The 16,591-nt window shown below is 41.3% G+C and overlaps 1 protein-coding gene across 1 annotated transcript; it reads right to left on the bottom strand.

The window, feature by feature from the left end:
* Positions 1 to 1,003: 1,003 nt before the first annotated feature.
* Positions 1,004 to 16,274, bottom strand: MTCH2 (mitochondrial carrier 2). The gene is made up of 13 exons (XM_054586965.1): positions 16,056 to 16,274; positions 13,806 to 13,890; positions 13,547 to 13,653; positions 10,587 to 10,613; positions 10,333 to 10,395; positions 8,667 to 8,724; positions 8,347 to 8,398; positions 7,856 to 7,915; positions 6,614 to 6,707; positions 5,631 to 5,678; positions 4,859 to 4,926; positions 2,932 to 3,007; positions 1,004 to 1,211 (listed from the first exon to the last, which is right to left on the bottom strand). Exons 1-13 carry the CDS (start codon positions 16,140 to 16,142, stop codon positions 1,125 to 1,127), a joined length of 912 nt encoding a protein of 303 aa, XP_054442940.1. The 5' UTR covers positions 16,143 to 16,274; the 3' UTR covers positions 1,004 to 1,124.
* Between the last annotated feature and the right edge of the window lie 317 nt (positions 16,275 to 16,591).

Here is a 16,591-nt window from a genome sequence, read left to right as displayed (position 1 = left end):
GGGGCTGCTGCTTTGATAGAGAAGTCTGAGAAGCAGCAAGTTAAGTGCTTACTCATTTGGCAACATCCTAATGGATTACTTAAATACTTAAAACCACACGCTTTCTCATGTTAGAGTATTTTACCTGCTTTTAAAAGTCCTGAGTAAAGAGAAGCTTTATGCTTGAGTTGAAATTCATTTCCTTCTAAAGAACCCTGTGGACTGCATCACCTGATAGGAAGTCACAAGCACACTTTCCAAGGGTGTCGTAAGGAATGAAAAACAAACTACTCACCTTCTGCAACAACACAAAGAAAATAAAACAAAAACTGAAGAACAGAAGAGTATATACAATTAGAATGGTGTAATGATGTCCTTGAGGGACTGGCAAATGCTTAGCTTTAGAGAAGGGGCTACTGCTGCAGTATCTGCTTTTCATATTGTAAGTTTTCCCAAAAGAGTCAAGAATCCCTTTTGGGGGCGGGGGGGTGGGGGGAAGCCATATGCTTCCTTTCCAAATCTTGTCTATTCTCTATAATTGTTTTTCTTTTCTGCTGTTGGCGACAATTTATCACTTTGCAATAATAGACCAAAGGTGTGTATGCCTCATGTAGAGCTTTCCTAGGGCAATTTCGCAATGTGTTATCCTTTTAATGACATATGAGAGACAGGATTAATCAAACATGCTTAGAGCATATAATGGGAGGCAGATTCTGGTGGATGCTGCTGAAGTTTTTAGGGTCATGCCTTCCTTTACAGTCTGCCTTACTAATTTTCTTAAGTCTCATGGAACTATTTCTCTTTCTTCTCGGGATTATACCCTTCATTTCACAAAGCCCTGAATTAAGGAAGACTTAAATTGCATGACAACCTTTAAGAAAATGCAACTTTTTTCTTTCTGTGTAAGTAAATGAAGGGTCTGGAGCAAAAAACGTCCCATTTCAGAATAACTAAAGAGGGAATATTAGTGGTAAATTATGCTGTGCTGGGAAAAAGAACAAAAAAGGCAGACACCAGACACCTCCATTTTCCCAAGATTAAATGATTATTAAAAAAGCGCGCCACACTGTATAGAAATCAACATTCTCTCCCATAATTCTGTGCTCCTGGGACTATAGAAATGTCACTGTCCCTGTCCCACATCTTCAAATTAACATTCTCAGGTCACAACAATAAGTCTTCCCAAAGGGGACTTTCCGGAAAAACAAGCTATTTCCTCGGCTCATATTTCCCTGGAAAAAAAAAATAAATACAAATAAAGTGTAGTGTGACATGCGATCCTCCAGTGCAACTCAGCAGGGATCCCACTGGACGTGCTTTTGGGGGGCAGAGCAAAATGACCAGGACAACACCGGTGCTAGCGCTATAGAATAGTGATTTGTACTCTCTGACTCAGGCTAAACGTTTGTGGGACTAACTATAATTTTACCACGTGGATGAAGCAAAAATTTCTTTCTTATTGAGACAAAATTCCCAGTGGACTCTGGCTCTGCCACTTGCTAGCTGGGCTACCAAATTGAGTCAATATGTATCCAGTGCCCAGAACAGTCCTAACATTCAGTAAAAGGGCTAGCTTTTACTTATTTTTTAATGGAACAGTCAGGTGTTTAGGGAGTATACATGACACAATCTTACAATTACAGCTATGACTGAGGAGGCTCTGCAGTCTGACAGCCTCCACGCAGGTTCCACTCTTGCCAATAAAGGCTGTGTAACCTCGAGTCACATAACTGGTGCTATTTACACGTTCAAAGCCCGTTTCTTCATATGTAAGATGGGGTAATAAAATGCGGTACCTACCTCCTACAGTTATTTTGACGATTACGAGCTGATAGGAAGGAAGCTCGTAGCATGATGCCTGAGGTGGGCAGTACATCTATCAAGATCTGCTGCTGCCTTAAGCACTTACAGGACCAACTGTTCCCCAGGTAAGGTGTCTCATGTCCTAACACATTTTCTACCTGCTTTCTTCCTATAGGAGGGGGTTAGTTAGAAGGTAGGGAAAGAAGGGACCACCTTTCCTTTTAAATTGGTATAATAGGAGAGTGTAAAACTCAGAAGGAAACATAGAACGTTCATGTTTGGTCTCCACGAAAATCATTTGAGAGTTCTCGTGTGGCCTCACGGAGGGGCTTCTTGAGCGTGCACATTGAGCAAAAGGGACCAGAGAAGCTCCCAGGCCTCTTCATTTGACTTCAGGCTGGGGAAGCCTGACTCTGTGAACAAAGGTCTTCCACACATGTACACTAGTGCTATAATGTAACGCAACAAAGAGCTCCTTCACATACTTTGTTCTACAGTTCCATAAAAAAGTGTTTCCCACTCAAAAACAGCTTTAAATTGATGGCCATTTCAAGTGATCCTGTGTTAAATTTAGCACACAGCCATCCATTATTTTGGTTCCTAATAAAGCCTATATCTCAAAGCAATAACAATAAATTGGAATCTCAACAAATTCATGCACTAACAAGACTCTAGAAGAGACCAGCTCAAACAACATCATTGTGAACAAATAATGTCATAAACAATTTATTTCTCCATTTCCTTTCTAATACACTGTAGGAAAACACTTTAATATATAAGGAGAGTCTGAGAAGTTACAAAAAGGCGAGGCTGAGAAACAAAAATCTGAAACCAAGGCCATCATTTTAATAGCGAGACCACTATCCACCCAGAGCCTCTGTAACTTGAATGTGATCACTCAATGGCTTCTGGACCACATCTGGGGATTCCTACTTCTTCATTATCCCTCCTGATTTTCTAAGCAGCACATTTTACCACCATGCCCGGGTGACATATGGAACATTGTAAAGGGCACAGTACCTGGTAGCTAAAAGCTAAGCTACAGGAGTTAACCTGGGATTCCAGTGATGTTATTTTAAAAAATGAACAAAAACAAGAGTAAAATATATTTTGGGGTGTGGCAAAAGTGGAAGAAAAAGAGAGAAGTACCTCTTTTTGTAGCATGCACCAGCAATCTATCCAAGAATTGTACACTGGGGAGTAAGGAGGGCATCCACCAGCAAGCCTGAAACAGAACAAAAGATGAGCCATTCAAGTTAATATGTATAAAACTTTCTCTCCAGAGTTCAGTAAATCTCAAATAGTCAAAATAGTCTCCTGCCTAGACGTTTCCCTGAGGCAATTTAATGCTAATACATTTCCGTTATATTTAGGTTTTGAATCAATGAATAAACAAAAACTTGAATCAGTTATGTATTATCTAAAACACCTAGGTTTTTAATTTGTGGACATATGAAATTCTAGAACATAGCACTTATATGATTAAAGAGTAAGAAAAGGGGATTTAAAAATTAAGTGGTGTTTAAAAGAACCTTGCCCTGGCTGGTGTGGCTCAGTGGACTGAGTACCAGCCTGTGAACCAAAGGATCACTAGTTTGATTCCCAGTCGGGGCACATGCCTGGGCTATGGGTCAGATCCCCAGGTGCTCAAGAGACAACAACATATTGATGTTTCTCTCCCTATTTCCCTCCCTTCCCCTCTCTAAAAATAAATAAAATCTAAAAAAAATAAAGATATAATAAAAAAAAACCTAAATATAATAATGGATAGAAACAACAGTGACTATATGCTTTTACTCAGGTATAATCACTTCCTCTCCAAAAACTGTAAGAAATCATAATACGGTTAACTCATCCTTCAAGAATGCTCTGGGCTAAAATACGGCAGCTGCTCTACAAATCACAAAACAAACAGAATGCAGCATCATATGAAATATGGTAAATGGGCTCAAAATCCACGCAGCTTCCCATTTGATCCCTGTTTGAAAACAGTGATGTGCATGTCTAATGCTATACTGCACCAGGTACTGCAGTGGGACCAAGTTCTTCTGGATTGAATCGAGGGGTGAAACCTGTGCAGTTCCGTATGGTCACCTGGCATCTAGTAGCTGGAACTCAATGGTGCCCATCATCACACCTCCTCCCACCCCTCCTGCCCAGCACAGTGGCAGGTTAAGAAACTTTCCATGGACCAGATTTCCTGTTTTCCTTTCTTTAAAAGTTTCTCCATGAACTGCCTAGGAAAAACAGGTATAGGTTGTTGTTCAATCCCTGATATACCTGTCGTGGACAGAGAGAGAGAGAGAGACAGATAGAGCGGGGGGCGGGGGGGGGGGAGAAAGAAAGAAAGAGAGAGAGAGAGAGAGAGAGAGAGAGACTTCTTGTTCCACTTATTTATGCATTCATTGGTTGATTCTTGTATGTGTCCCGATCTGAGTTCAAACTTGTAATCTTGGCATATTGTGACAATGCTCTAACTAACAGAATCCCCTGGCCAGGGCTCTTTTGTAACTTTCAAAAAAAAAGAGGATAAAGATTTAAAATAAAGGAAAAATATGAAAATAAGAAAATTCGATAATTATCCTGCCCTTTTGAGAATAGGACCTATACTGGCAAATATGTGTAAGTACTTGACAAATATTATTCATGCCTTTCTCTATTCCAAAAAAGGAAATGAGCCCTGGCTGGTGTGGCTCAGTGAATTGACCTCCAGCCTGCGAAGTGAAGGGTCGCCGGTTTGATTCCCAGTCAGGGCACACGCCTGGGTTCCAGGCATGGTTCCCAGTTGGGGTTGTACAAGAGGCAACCAATCATGTCTCTCTCGCACACTGATGTTTCCTTCCCTCCTTCGCCTCTCTCTGAAGTAAACAAATTTAATAAAAACAGGAAATGAGGTAGCCGCTTATGATATTAATTAATGCCACTGCTGATACATGGGGCACATAGAGGAAAAAAATGAGGAAATCTAGTAACAGCATCAATTGTTTTTTTCTCCCCCAAGTTTCTACCAGGACTGCCCTGACTGCCAGGCAAACAGGCAGCCCCACTACCAGTGTAAGAAATGCAGAGCACTTACCCACAGTTGTTGACAGCCATAAGATTAGAGACAAGCACAAAGGGATAGGTCAACATACTGGCAAAAAACTGTAAAACAGTAAAAAGACTGCTAAGTAATCAGGCCATTCCCAGTCTTCTTTATTCTAACCTTTCTTCTCCCTCACAGTCTAGTGCCACTGGGGTCAAATACTCTGAAACTGGTTTTGTTTCCTCAGAATCCCAGGAAAGACTAAGTGCATCTTTGAGCCTAGAGACGCTTCCTCTCACTACACCTCTACAGCTAACATGTTAACTAAAGGCCAGAAGAATTCTCTTATTCTGTGACTGAGTCCTCACTCAAATAAAACTGAACTACAATACATAAGAGAAAAAGCAATATAACTAAATACAATTTCACCCCTGAAGAAAATAAGAAAACACAAGCGCCCTTCCAAGGACAATGGAAATGCCTTCAGAGGTCAAGCACCAGAGCGCTCCACGTGAGTAGAGAGCATGAGGTTCTCCACGGCGGGCCAGTGGGCTGCAGTGAGAAGCAGGCCTGAGAATCAGCAATGGCACTGCTCTGAGAAAGGCCCATGTCCCCCCGGGAGCTGAACGTGCTGTTTGGGCTTGTTATCGCTGTTACTGTGCGGCAAAGACTTTGGGTTGTTCTTCCCTCTGACAAACACGAACAAATCTGAGTTCCCTGTGAAACATCTGGTTGCTTTAAAGCAGTGATAACGCAGGCCAAATTTAAAATAAAACAATTCCTAGACGGCTAAAATGATTAAAAACAAAACAAAACAACTCACTCCTGTCACAGCTTGGGAATAACTTTTCATTTCATTCATGGTGGAAACCTAAAATAGGAAGAAAGCCTATATTAGAATGAGAAAAGAATTAAGCTGATATTAACAGCTAACTGTCCCCAACCGTATCAATATGTTCTATCTTTGAATTATCAGTTTGACAACTTGTAATTTTGAGGCTGAAAACGTCAAATACTGATTATGAGCATAAAAAGGCAATGGTCAAAATGATCAACTTGATGCAACATGAACAGACAAATTCATAGTAAATGAATTTGTAAGATGGCTCAGGAACAAATCTAATGGCTTCAGAATTTCAAAAGAGAATGAGATCGGTCAGCTTGTCCCATGTCCTAGAAATAGAGTCCCCAGAAACGACATTTACAGTGTCTGTGAGAGGCAGGTAACTACCTCTCTATATGCACCCGGCTGTGCACCAGATGCTTAGAGATCAGTCTCTACACTCAGGAAGCTTGTAACATGGATTTAGTCCTACCCCCTGGGTGTGTTGTTTTCCACGATGCTGTGGGGCTGCCCGTGTACACAGAGGCCCACGACGGCTGAGGGGGCGGAAACATTACTTCTAGGAAATTAGGCTTGGGATTCCCCAAACCCCCCAGACGGAGGTCTCTGGAAAGCCCAACACGAGTCCCCTTAGCACTTCAGACCAGACGAAACACGCTGCATACACTGTAGAACCGTCCTGCTTCACGGTGCCCTCTGAAGTCAGGTGCTGATAAAGAGGTGGCCTCCTCGCAGCACAGGGTCAGAGACAGATCCCCTGGGCTAACTCGGCTATACCCTAGAACTCTCTAGGTGCCTCTCTCTACCGTAAACAGAATAGGTTGTCCCATCAGTTTTCGAAAACCTGACTGATGTTTAGTTACGTAGTGCCGAGCCTGGCGCATGAAGAACTGCCGTCTTCCTTTAAAGCTAACCCGGCTGCTGGGCCAGCAGCCACACACCACATCAAGGTCGCAACCTACCCCGCTGTCCAGTGCGTAGGTGTTGACGAGGTAGGCCAGTGAGTTACAGAGCCACAAAGAAATGATGTCACCTAGGAGGCGAGGAATAAGACCCCTACATGAAGAAACAATAAAAATAAGAAACAAGAAATATGATCAGTAAAAAGTTCATCCACTCAATACAAGCACTTCCCCAAGAATTAGAGCTTTCGAAACATCCTAGAGAACTGAAAAGACATGAAATACCAGAAGCTAGCCCTCGCAACTAGTTCGTTCTAGGTGATACAGCTGTACTTGAGGCTTACCGCCAATGCTTTCATTCCTATTTTTAAAATGCAGGTCAGCTACACTCCTCTAGGCTGTGGCCAGTGGCTCACCTAACTATTAATAACCAAAAGCAGGGAGGCCAAAAATGTGCCCACTTTGGAGAAGAGACTTAAACATGGTTTTTGCTAAACTGTATTTGACATTTAAACTTGGCAGGGCAAAAGGTGAAAAAAATTACAAAATGAAATTGGCCCAAATACAGGTACGGGGAGAGATATAAAAGCCCGTGTTTCGAGAGTCTCAGCGACCCCAGCAAGGCAGCGTGTGACAGTGGGACACACATCGCCCTGAGGCCTGAGGCCCAGGGTTCAAACGCCACCCCTTTTGCTCAGCAGCTCTTTGGTCAGCAGGAAATGGACTCCCCAGAGCACCCATTTATTTTTAAATCTCTAAAATGGGAACAATAAATGGCTGTTTTGCCCATCTTCCAGATAATTTATGATACACGAATAAAATCAGTTATGTAGAAACTCTCTGAAAATTAATAATGACCATTTATTTAATAATGAAGTTATTACTATTTTTAAAACAAACAAATATGGGAGTTCTTCCAAAGTAAAGTCCAGGGAATTAATACAGCCTTGTAAATACGTATTCTCTCAGGATAAAGAAGCTACATATTAGATGATTTCCCCCTTTTTCAAAAATTAATTTTCCTTATTTTATCAACAGTACATACTGGAAACTTACTATAAGGGTAGAACCTTGGAATGAATTCCTTTGTTAAAAAAACAAACAAAACTCTCATTTCAAATGTTTTAGATAACCAGAAGCTAAGTCTGGGATCTAGGTCAGCTGGGTCTGAACAGAGCTTGAACATGAAGTAAACCCAGAAAGCACATTTTCCTCAAGGATTAAATAAAGAGCCAGGCCCTTATTTTCATTAAGCTTTCCACTTATAAAAATCACACACACACAAATCAGCAATTTACTCACGCAAAAAATCCTAGTATGCCTTCTTCCCGATAAATGGTTACTATGGAGTCACAAAGTCCACTATGTACACCGGGGAAGGAAAGGTAAAACACATTAAGATTATTTTGAAGCTATTTTTAAAAAATGTTCAATTATCACTTTTTGACAAGGTCAAGTCTACACCCTCTCACCCCTTCTACCACCCTCATTCAGCAAAGACAGTTGAATTGAGACACAGAAGTGGAGATATTACTACCTAAGGATGTAATCACATGGAGTCAGTGTGAATTCTGGCTGCAGAGGCTTTGTAACTTATTTTGAGATCCCAGGTGGGCTCCTAAACCTGCCTGGGTCATTTTCTTCTATTTACTGGTTTTTGTGCAGATCAAATTATATAAAATATATTAATTTGTTCTATAAACTCTAAGGTAACATAACAACATAAAGAACTATTATTTTAATACTTTGGCTTCAACAGATCTCCCTGAATACTTGAAAACAAAAACACTTACCAGTACTTGGATTCTCTGCCAATGAATTGTACCATGGATCTCAGAGTGATCACTACAGAACACAGAGAAAAAAATTTTTAAAACTACATTAAGATAAATTTTGACCGACCTAAAAAATAAATAAAAAGGGGTTTTTCCACCTAATGAGACCCTTTGCTACGTGGCTAGATTGGATAAAAGCCAAAGCATGCAAGCAAACAAAGAACACGCAGGCAAGGCACTCTACTGAACTCCCAAGTCAACCACCCACGCTGCCAGGAGAGCGCGCATTATAAAAGGAAGGTAAGAAATCAGACTGCAGGTATGGACCGCAAACATACCGTGGAAGGGATGTGTGATGAGGGTAGCAGCGGAACGAGCCATCATCTCTCGTGTTGTCTAGAAACAATCAACACACACTTCTGAATCTAAATAAATGACACTTAGATTCCTGTGAGATGGTAGGTGGGTGGGTGTTGTAGAATAGAAAGTGAGCGACACAGCACCCTGTCCTGGAGTCAGGAAGAAGCAGCCTGAATGCGTACAATATAACACATTGCCATTCTATCGTACCTTTCGCTCATGGATTTCAATGTCGTTATAGTTACTTCTCAAAATTTCCCTGCAAAGATTTCTGTTACCTTCTCAATTTTACAGATAAGAAAAACAAAAGCAAAGAAGCAGGCAGGGTCACTAGCAGACTGTCACTGAGGGAATAAAACTATGAGGCCTGTATTTAGATCAAGCTGCTCTCTCGCAGTGCGCAATTGCAGAGACTCTGATACCTCCGCTGGACAGATGCCAGGCTCTGTTTAATCCGCCTCAACATCTCTGTGGGAAAAGAACTTTGGTGTGTTTTTTGAACATGACCCTATAAACCTGCCGTCATCTTAGAGCTGTTACATTTATCCCACTTCATCTTTCTCTTTACTGGGCTCCACAAAAGGCCAGTAAAGAAAATTAAATCACAATACTTGGAGGCAGTTATAAAACAGAGCAGGTCTCTCATTCATCTTTGCATTTAAACATTGTCTTCTATCACTTAGTTAAGACACTCCTCACTCCTATGCCGGCGGTAGTCCTGAAAAGATCCTACGATTGGCTAACTGAAGGTAAGAAAATAAAAACAGATTTCCTTGAATATTTGAAAACAAAAGTATTTACCTCTACTTTTAAGTAAATTCCCTTCATAAAACTTTATAGAAAACCAAGTTGATTCATCTTAGTAAGGTTTGTTTGGAATACATATTTTAGACAACAGCATTTACTGGAAAATTGGGAACTCACTAAAGACAATTGGACAAGGTAAAGACTAAGAAGTAAAAGAGTAGTTCTAAAAGCCATCAGTGTTAAGTCGGGAATGAAACAAACTCTAACGGCAGAACACGGGAGTGGGAGTGGGAATGGGTAATGAGTATTCCAAAGTCAGAATAACGTTGTAAAAGCATTTCTGGATATATAATATCTAAACACAAGGGGTCTGGCCACTATTTTAACACTTTCGTGCCAGAGGATTTCAGCTCTACCGGAAGACTTTCAGTAGAAATCTCTTCAATTCAAAGATGAAATGAGCCCTGAGTGGTGTGGCCGAGTTGGTTGGGTGTCATCCAACAAAGCGAAAGGTTGCCAGTTTGATTCCTGGTCAGGGGACGTGCCTGGGTTACAGGTTCAGTCCCAGAAGGTGGCACGTGCGAGAGACAACCCTGATGTTTCTCTCCCTTTCTCCCCGCTTCCCTCTCTCTAAAAATAAGCAAATAAAATCTATTTAAGAAAATGAAATGAATAGGCAAAATTATTTCCTTGAAATGCATCTATTCCAAATAGCAAGCAAAGCTTTTCCGCTCTCTTTTTATGTTACACGTATAGTAAAGCCCAAATTAAATTATGTTAATTATGTTTCATTTGGAGCAGACACTGCACATACAGGCCCGATGATCCTGGTTCTACCACTGCCACGCTGTACACCCTCTGATGTAGGGGCATCGCACAGGACATAACATCTCTTACCTCCTTGATAACTCGGTCGAAGGAAGATGACCCTTCTTTCTGTATATTTCCAGGTCCTAACTCCTAGAAATGAAATAAAAGACAGATATCTTGATAGCTGTAAGTACAACTGTTCAAACAGGAGCCCACCCTGTACGCCACCACTCACTGAGGTGCAAGGGCAACTGCCTGCTCGTCCCTTCCCCTGAAGAGGACCAAAGGGCAGTAACCCGCAAGGGAAACAGGCCCATGCATGCAAATCAGCTCCAACCTACCTCAACCTTGTCACATTCCTGGTAATGCTGCAAAGGAAGAGGAAGGAAAAGAAGGGATGATTAGGGCTATTACAGTGTCACCGGGAGAGGACATCAAATAAAAACTCTATTGTTAGAAAGTAAAAGCTGATTTTTTTTTTTTTGCTGCAAATCTCCAATTATCTTCTAATTCTAATTAGTTAATTGTAAGTATCTTTAAGACAATTTTGTTGCTAAGTTAAACATACTGGACAGCTGAAGGGACAAGCAAATGCTCACGAGGACTCTCATCTAAAAGAAGAAAAAGGAAAACAAATACCCAAGGACATCATTTACTAAACATACATTTAATAGAAAACAAATATGTAAAAACATAGCCTGGGACTAAGGCTACGGAAAAAACCTCATGGCCTTTTTATGGAAAAAGCAGGACCAATACCAAATTAGGGCAAGACTCTTTTCTTCACTGTACAAAAGAACAGAGAATTGGTGTTAAGTCTGAATAGCTGAAATCGCCCCACTTTGTCTTTTGTATCTATTTCCAAAACAAGTAAGAGAGATTGTTTTCCTGTATCAGAAAAGAGAACATGAATACCACTAGAGCTCAGACTATACTGAAAGAGGAAATATTATTTGTTGGATATTTCAGAAATAGATAGGCTAGGTGAAAAGAATGAATCAGACAATTAAGCTCCTAGTCACATTAGATTTAAAAAATGGACACCACTTTCTTTTGTAAAAAGAATTATGTTTTTAAAGATCAGAGGCAAGAGCCTTGACCAGCGCAGCTCAGCTGATTGGGAGTCGTCCCTCAAAGCCAAAGGCTGCTGGTTTGACTTCCAGTCAGGGCACATGCCTGAGTTGCAGGTTCGATCCCCAGTGAGGGCACGTATAAGAGGCAACTGACTGATCTCTCTCTCTCTCACATCGATGTTTCTTTCTCTTTCTTTTCCCCCCTCCCTTTTCTTCTCTCTAAGACTAATAAATAAAATCTTTAAAGAAAAAGAATAAGAAAATAACTGAAGGGTGAAACAGTTTCCATGTGAGGAACTAACTGAAAAACCTCTCCAAATCAAATCAATGAAGGCTGAAAAGCACTTAAAATCTAAGCCACTTACATCATGCAACTATTTAATAAAATCATGATTTGCTCATCAGAAGATAATACATTAGAATTGGGGCAAATGTTAAAGCCTAAAAAAGTACAAGGAGGCTGTACTGAGAACTAATTAAATAAGCAATTATTAAACATTTGAAATTTCGCACATCTGATATATTATACAGGTTGAAAGTACTACACAGATTTGGTTAGCATACACTGCTACATTTCTGATTTATAACACAGAGGATAACACCCTTAGGATGAGGAGGAGACAGAATAATGCTCTAAAAAAACCTACCAGTTTTATATTCTCAACCATACTCATGCTGAACAACCTTCCATGGACTGTTCTACACAGTACGGAATTTGTATTCATAACACCTTTATAAATAGAGCAAAGGGCAATGCTGTTTTATGTACATTGTAATTGCTGCAACTGAAAAACCAGTACAATCAAAATTATGTTTTAGCATTTGAAGTTAAAAGAAGCTGGTGAAACAAAAGCATCACTAAAAAATAAATGTAACTTTGATGTTTTTAAAAACATTGAGATGAAACATCTCAAACATGCAGAAAAATTAATAATTCACCTACATATCTGCCACCAAGGTTAAATAGATAGAACATTTTGTCCTTTTTGCTTAAGATCTCTTGCCTTTTTAAAATAAAATTCCACAAATATAACTAAATTCCCCCTTCACCTCCCCTTCCTAAAAGTAACCACTAACCTGCAATTGTGTATACTTTAGTGAGGGTTTTTTTTTTTTAAGATTTTATTTATTTATTTTTAGAAAGAGGGGAAAGGAGGGAAAAACAGAGGAAGAGAAACACTGATGTGCGAGATGTATATCGATTGATTTTCTCTTGCAGGCCCCCAACTGTGGACCTGGCCCCCAACCTAGGTCTGCGCCCTGACTGAATCAAACCTGCAACCTTTCGGTTTGCAGGCCGGCAATCAATCTACTAAGCCACACCAGCCAGGGTTGCATTAGTGAGGTTTAAAAAAAACCCAATCTCTCAGCCCTGGCTGGTGCGGCTCAGTGGATTGAGTACTGGCCTGTGAACTGAAATGTCCCCTGTTCGATTCCCAGTCAGGGCACATACCTGGGATGCCCTCCTGGTTCCTAGCTGGGGGTGTGCGAGAGGCAACCAATTGATTCAGTGTTTCTCTCTCTCTCTCTTTCTCCCTCCCTTTCCTTCCCTCTAAAAATAAATAAATGAAATCTTTAAAAACACCTATCTAATTTATGCAAATATAACACAGATATGGAAACAGTGCACAAAATATAAATGTACAATGCAGTAAATAATGAAAAGGCAAATAACCACATGCCCAGGTCAAGGAAGGTCATTTTCATTACCCCAGAAGCCCCATGCATGGTCCCTCTTCCTCTCCCTCTCCCTCTCCCCACAGATAAACACTATCTTGACTTTTATCTTGTTTTGGTTTTTGTTGAAAATATATTTGTAATTTTACTAGAAATCATTTTACTAGACATTAACTCTAGAAATGAGAAGAAAATAATTTCTGAAAGAGTTTTTCAATCAGCTTCCTTCCTCCTCCACAGAAATAAAATAAGCTATACGATCAAATAAGTGTATTTAATTTCTATACAGGAAATCAAATAAGTGTATTTAACATTTACACAGAACAACTGGTTCAGAGGAAGAAGGTTGTTTATATCAAAATCAGTCACTTCATTTCACACAAATTCCCCTTGCTTCCCAGGAAACAAATTAAGAATGGGTATTTCATGTAAATGTTTTTCAAGATAAAGAAAGGCCATGGTTATAATACTTTTGGAATTGCTCTTGATCAGTAGAACAAACTGCATAAAAGATAATCTAAATCTTTGGGGGTATTAACTAATTCTCTTACCTGTAAAACTTTTCCATGGACCACAGTCCCAAGAACTCCTGAGCACAGTCTTGGAGTAAGGCCTGTGAACAATCCACGCTTCCCATCGATGCTTGCAATGTGCTGAGCTACAAACACAAGTCAGAGATTTAAATTCTAGTTGAAGAAAATGGTAACAGATATTTCAAGGAAATATGCTTTCTATGTATTTTATTTCAATAACTCCTGCCTGTCATGATCCTTAATGCCATCCAGTTCCAAATAAATCAGAGATACTTACCATAAGCAAAGAGACCAGGAAGCTGACATACTTGCCGCCCAAAAATATTTCGTCCTATTGTTGGAGGAAGAGGTTCATATCCCACCTTTCAAAAAGAGAGAATATATCAATACTAAGCAATATTCCCATGAATGCCCTGGTTGCAAGGTCTTGAATTAAGAGCAAAATTAGAGTTATATTTAGCACAAGTTAAAATGCAGCGTATGTTTTCAAAGGCAATGATGAAGCATCATCCTTACCAGGTTTTTATTTTGTCAACTGATAAGACTGGTTTTCTTTTGGTTCAAATTCTATAAAGTATCTCTGGCTGGTGTGGCTAAGCGAACTGAGTGCTGACCTGTGAACCAAAGGGTTGCCAGTTCGATTCCCAGTCAGGGCACATGCCTGGGTTGCAGGCCAGGTCCCCAGTAGGGGGCGTGTGAGAGGCAAGTGTACATTGATGTTTCCCTCCCTTTCTTCATCCTTTCCCCTCTTTCTAAAAATAAATAATCTTTAAGAAAACATAAAAAAATTCTATAAAGTAAACTATTTAGCTGAGATAGACTAATATCAAACTGAAAATAGAATAAGGGAACTTTGTGTTAGGAAAACAAATATTTACTGAGGCAGTTCAAAAATATTTTCTGAAGAAAATCTAGCACATTTCATATATTTGGAGAAAATGAGAAGACTGAGCTATTAACTTCCTATTTGGTTAGCAAGATAAAGCACTCAAAAGGCAAATGCAGACGTAGCTGAATAATTACAAACTAAGGCCACGCAGAAGAGCAAACTGTCGTTCACAATCTAATGAAGGGCATTTTAGAGTTACTGATTATCAAGTTGTTTCTATAATAAAGTCTTTTTAGTATTAAAGAGACACTTGAGAGAATGAAAATGCTATAAGACATGGTTTGGACTCTACTACTGTGATTGTTAACCTGCTCAATTAAGTAACTCCTGACTGAGCTCCCTGAGAGTTATTGTGCAACTCTTCTTAAAAACTGCGTATTTGGGAATTTCACTGAAACCCGAGACACCTGGCGAAACAGATTTTGTGTAATTAGGATTAAGGATATTCAAGTCTTTGAGGCAAGAGCTTTGACCGTCATAAGAAAACCCTACCTTCTGGAAAAGTACTGAGCAATGGGCTCATACAAGATTTGCTGTCATTGCAGATACTATGTAGCTACTAATGTGCCAATTCTGGTTTAGGCAACACAGTATACTTTTCAATCAAAGCCTTTTTCTTGATACAAATAACTTAATTTGGATTGGCATCAACTCAAGAATAAGAAATGTGGTTCTCTCTAGTGTCTTGCATATTTTTGCCAGAAAGGCAGATTGTGTGGACAGCAGGGCTTTTAAAAGCTGCTCCCTACCTTGGCGCAAGGCACGATGTCATTAGCTCAGCTCTCAATAAAGGTTTAAAAAATGAATGACCTGCCCATCACGGGGAAATTTACAAAGGCAACTGCTATACTATTTATCATCCGCTAAAACCTGGCTTACTTGCCTGTGAGGATAAAATATCACTTAATTTCTTTACAGTAGATTAGAAACTAACATATATGCTTAAACTCACTAAAACACTTTCAGCTGAACTGATTTCCAGTTCAGACAGATGTGATTTTCACTGTCAGGAGCCATACGGGCTGCTGTTTGTTGAGGGCGCCCAGGGGATCCTTCCGAAATTTGACTCGGCCACCACTTCGTTATCACTTCTGAATGAGCTCCTGTGTTTATCTGGGTGGGTATCTGGTGCTAAAATCTCGGAACGGAATAGCAGCAGTAACAGTAGCAAAAATAAATAAATAAAAATTATGCTAATAAAATGTTGGCTCCCCTCTAATTTCAAATTTCAACAGATTCCGTGTCTTGAGTTTGGGACGGGAAAGGAGGTGAATGCTAATTCCAGAGGGGCCCGAGGGTAGGTTTGGGAAGCCCTTGGTGGAGACCGGCCAAGATCAACCTCAGGGAAGAAAAAAACAAAGTTCAGAGGAGCCACCGGACAAGGCTGGGCGGCAGTTGGCTAAGGGGAATGGAGCGGGCCTCACCGCTTGGCGGAGGGGCGAGAGCTCGGGCACGCCCGCAGGATGTGGAAGGGCGGCGGGCGGTGGACGTTGCCCCTGCGGGGAAGGACGGGGCAGCAGAGGAGTAGCATCTCGGGAGACTGAAGGCCCGGGAAGGCTGGAGCCGATGCTCAGGAGCCGCGGGCAGCGGCGACCGCAGAGGGTGCCGGGCGGGGAAAGGAATGGCGACGACTCATACCTGAATGAGCACCTTCACGTACATGAGCGGCTGGGACAAGATGGTGAGACCGGAGCCCAGGAGCACCTGACTGGCCGCGTCCGCCATGATGGCACCCGCGGACCGACAGACAGACAGAATCACCGAGCGACCGAGCGGGCCCCAGGTCACGTGCCAGGGTCGCCAGCTTCTCTGGCCCGCCCGCGGCGCGCGCGCACGCACACCGCGGCGCGCGCCTCCCCGCCTAGTCCCCGCCTACCGCCCCGCCCTGAGAAACGGCTAGCGCTCGCGCGGTCGCGTAGGGGTCTGGGCGGGGCTTACGGGCCCGGGGCGCATGCGTTTCATGAGGAGATCGGCGCCCTCCACTAGAAACGGCAGTTTCTCTTGCGCCTGCGCAGACAGGAAGCACCAGGAAGAAGAACGGGCGTGGCAGTGGGGTGTGTGTGACCCTGACAGCTAAGGCAAGGTCAAAAAAATAGTAAGAATTGACAGGATTCTTCATTGTGACTCGCCTCTGCACTTTGTATCAACAACACAAGGCCCAGAGGGTATTCAGC

Source organism: Pteronotus mesoamericanus, unplaced genomic scaffold, assembly GCF_021234165.1.
Source record: "Pteronotus mesoamericanus isolate MK-2021 breed Mesoamerican mustached bat unplaced genomic scaffold, CSHL_Meso_final scaffold_1066, whole genome shotgun sequence".
Classification (NCBI taxonomy): domain Eukaryota; kingdom Metazoa; phylum Chordata; class Mammalia; order Chiroptera; family Mormoopidae; genus Pteronotus; species Pteronotus mesoamericanus.
Note: the sequence above shows the minus strand (reverse complement) of the source record. Positions and strands in the feature narration are given on the sequence as shown.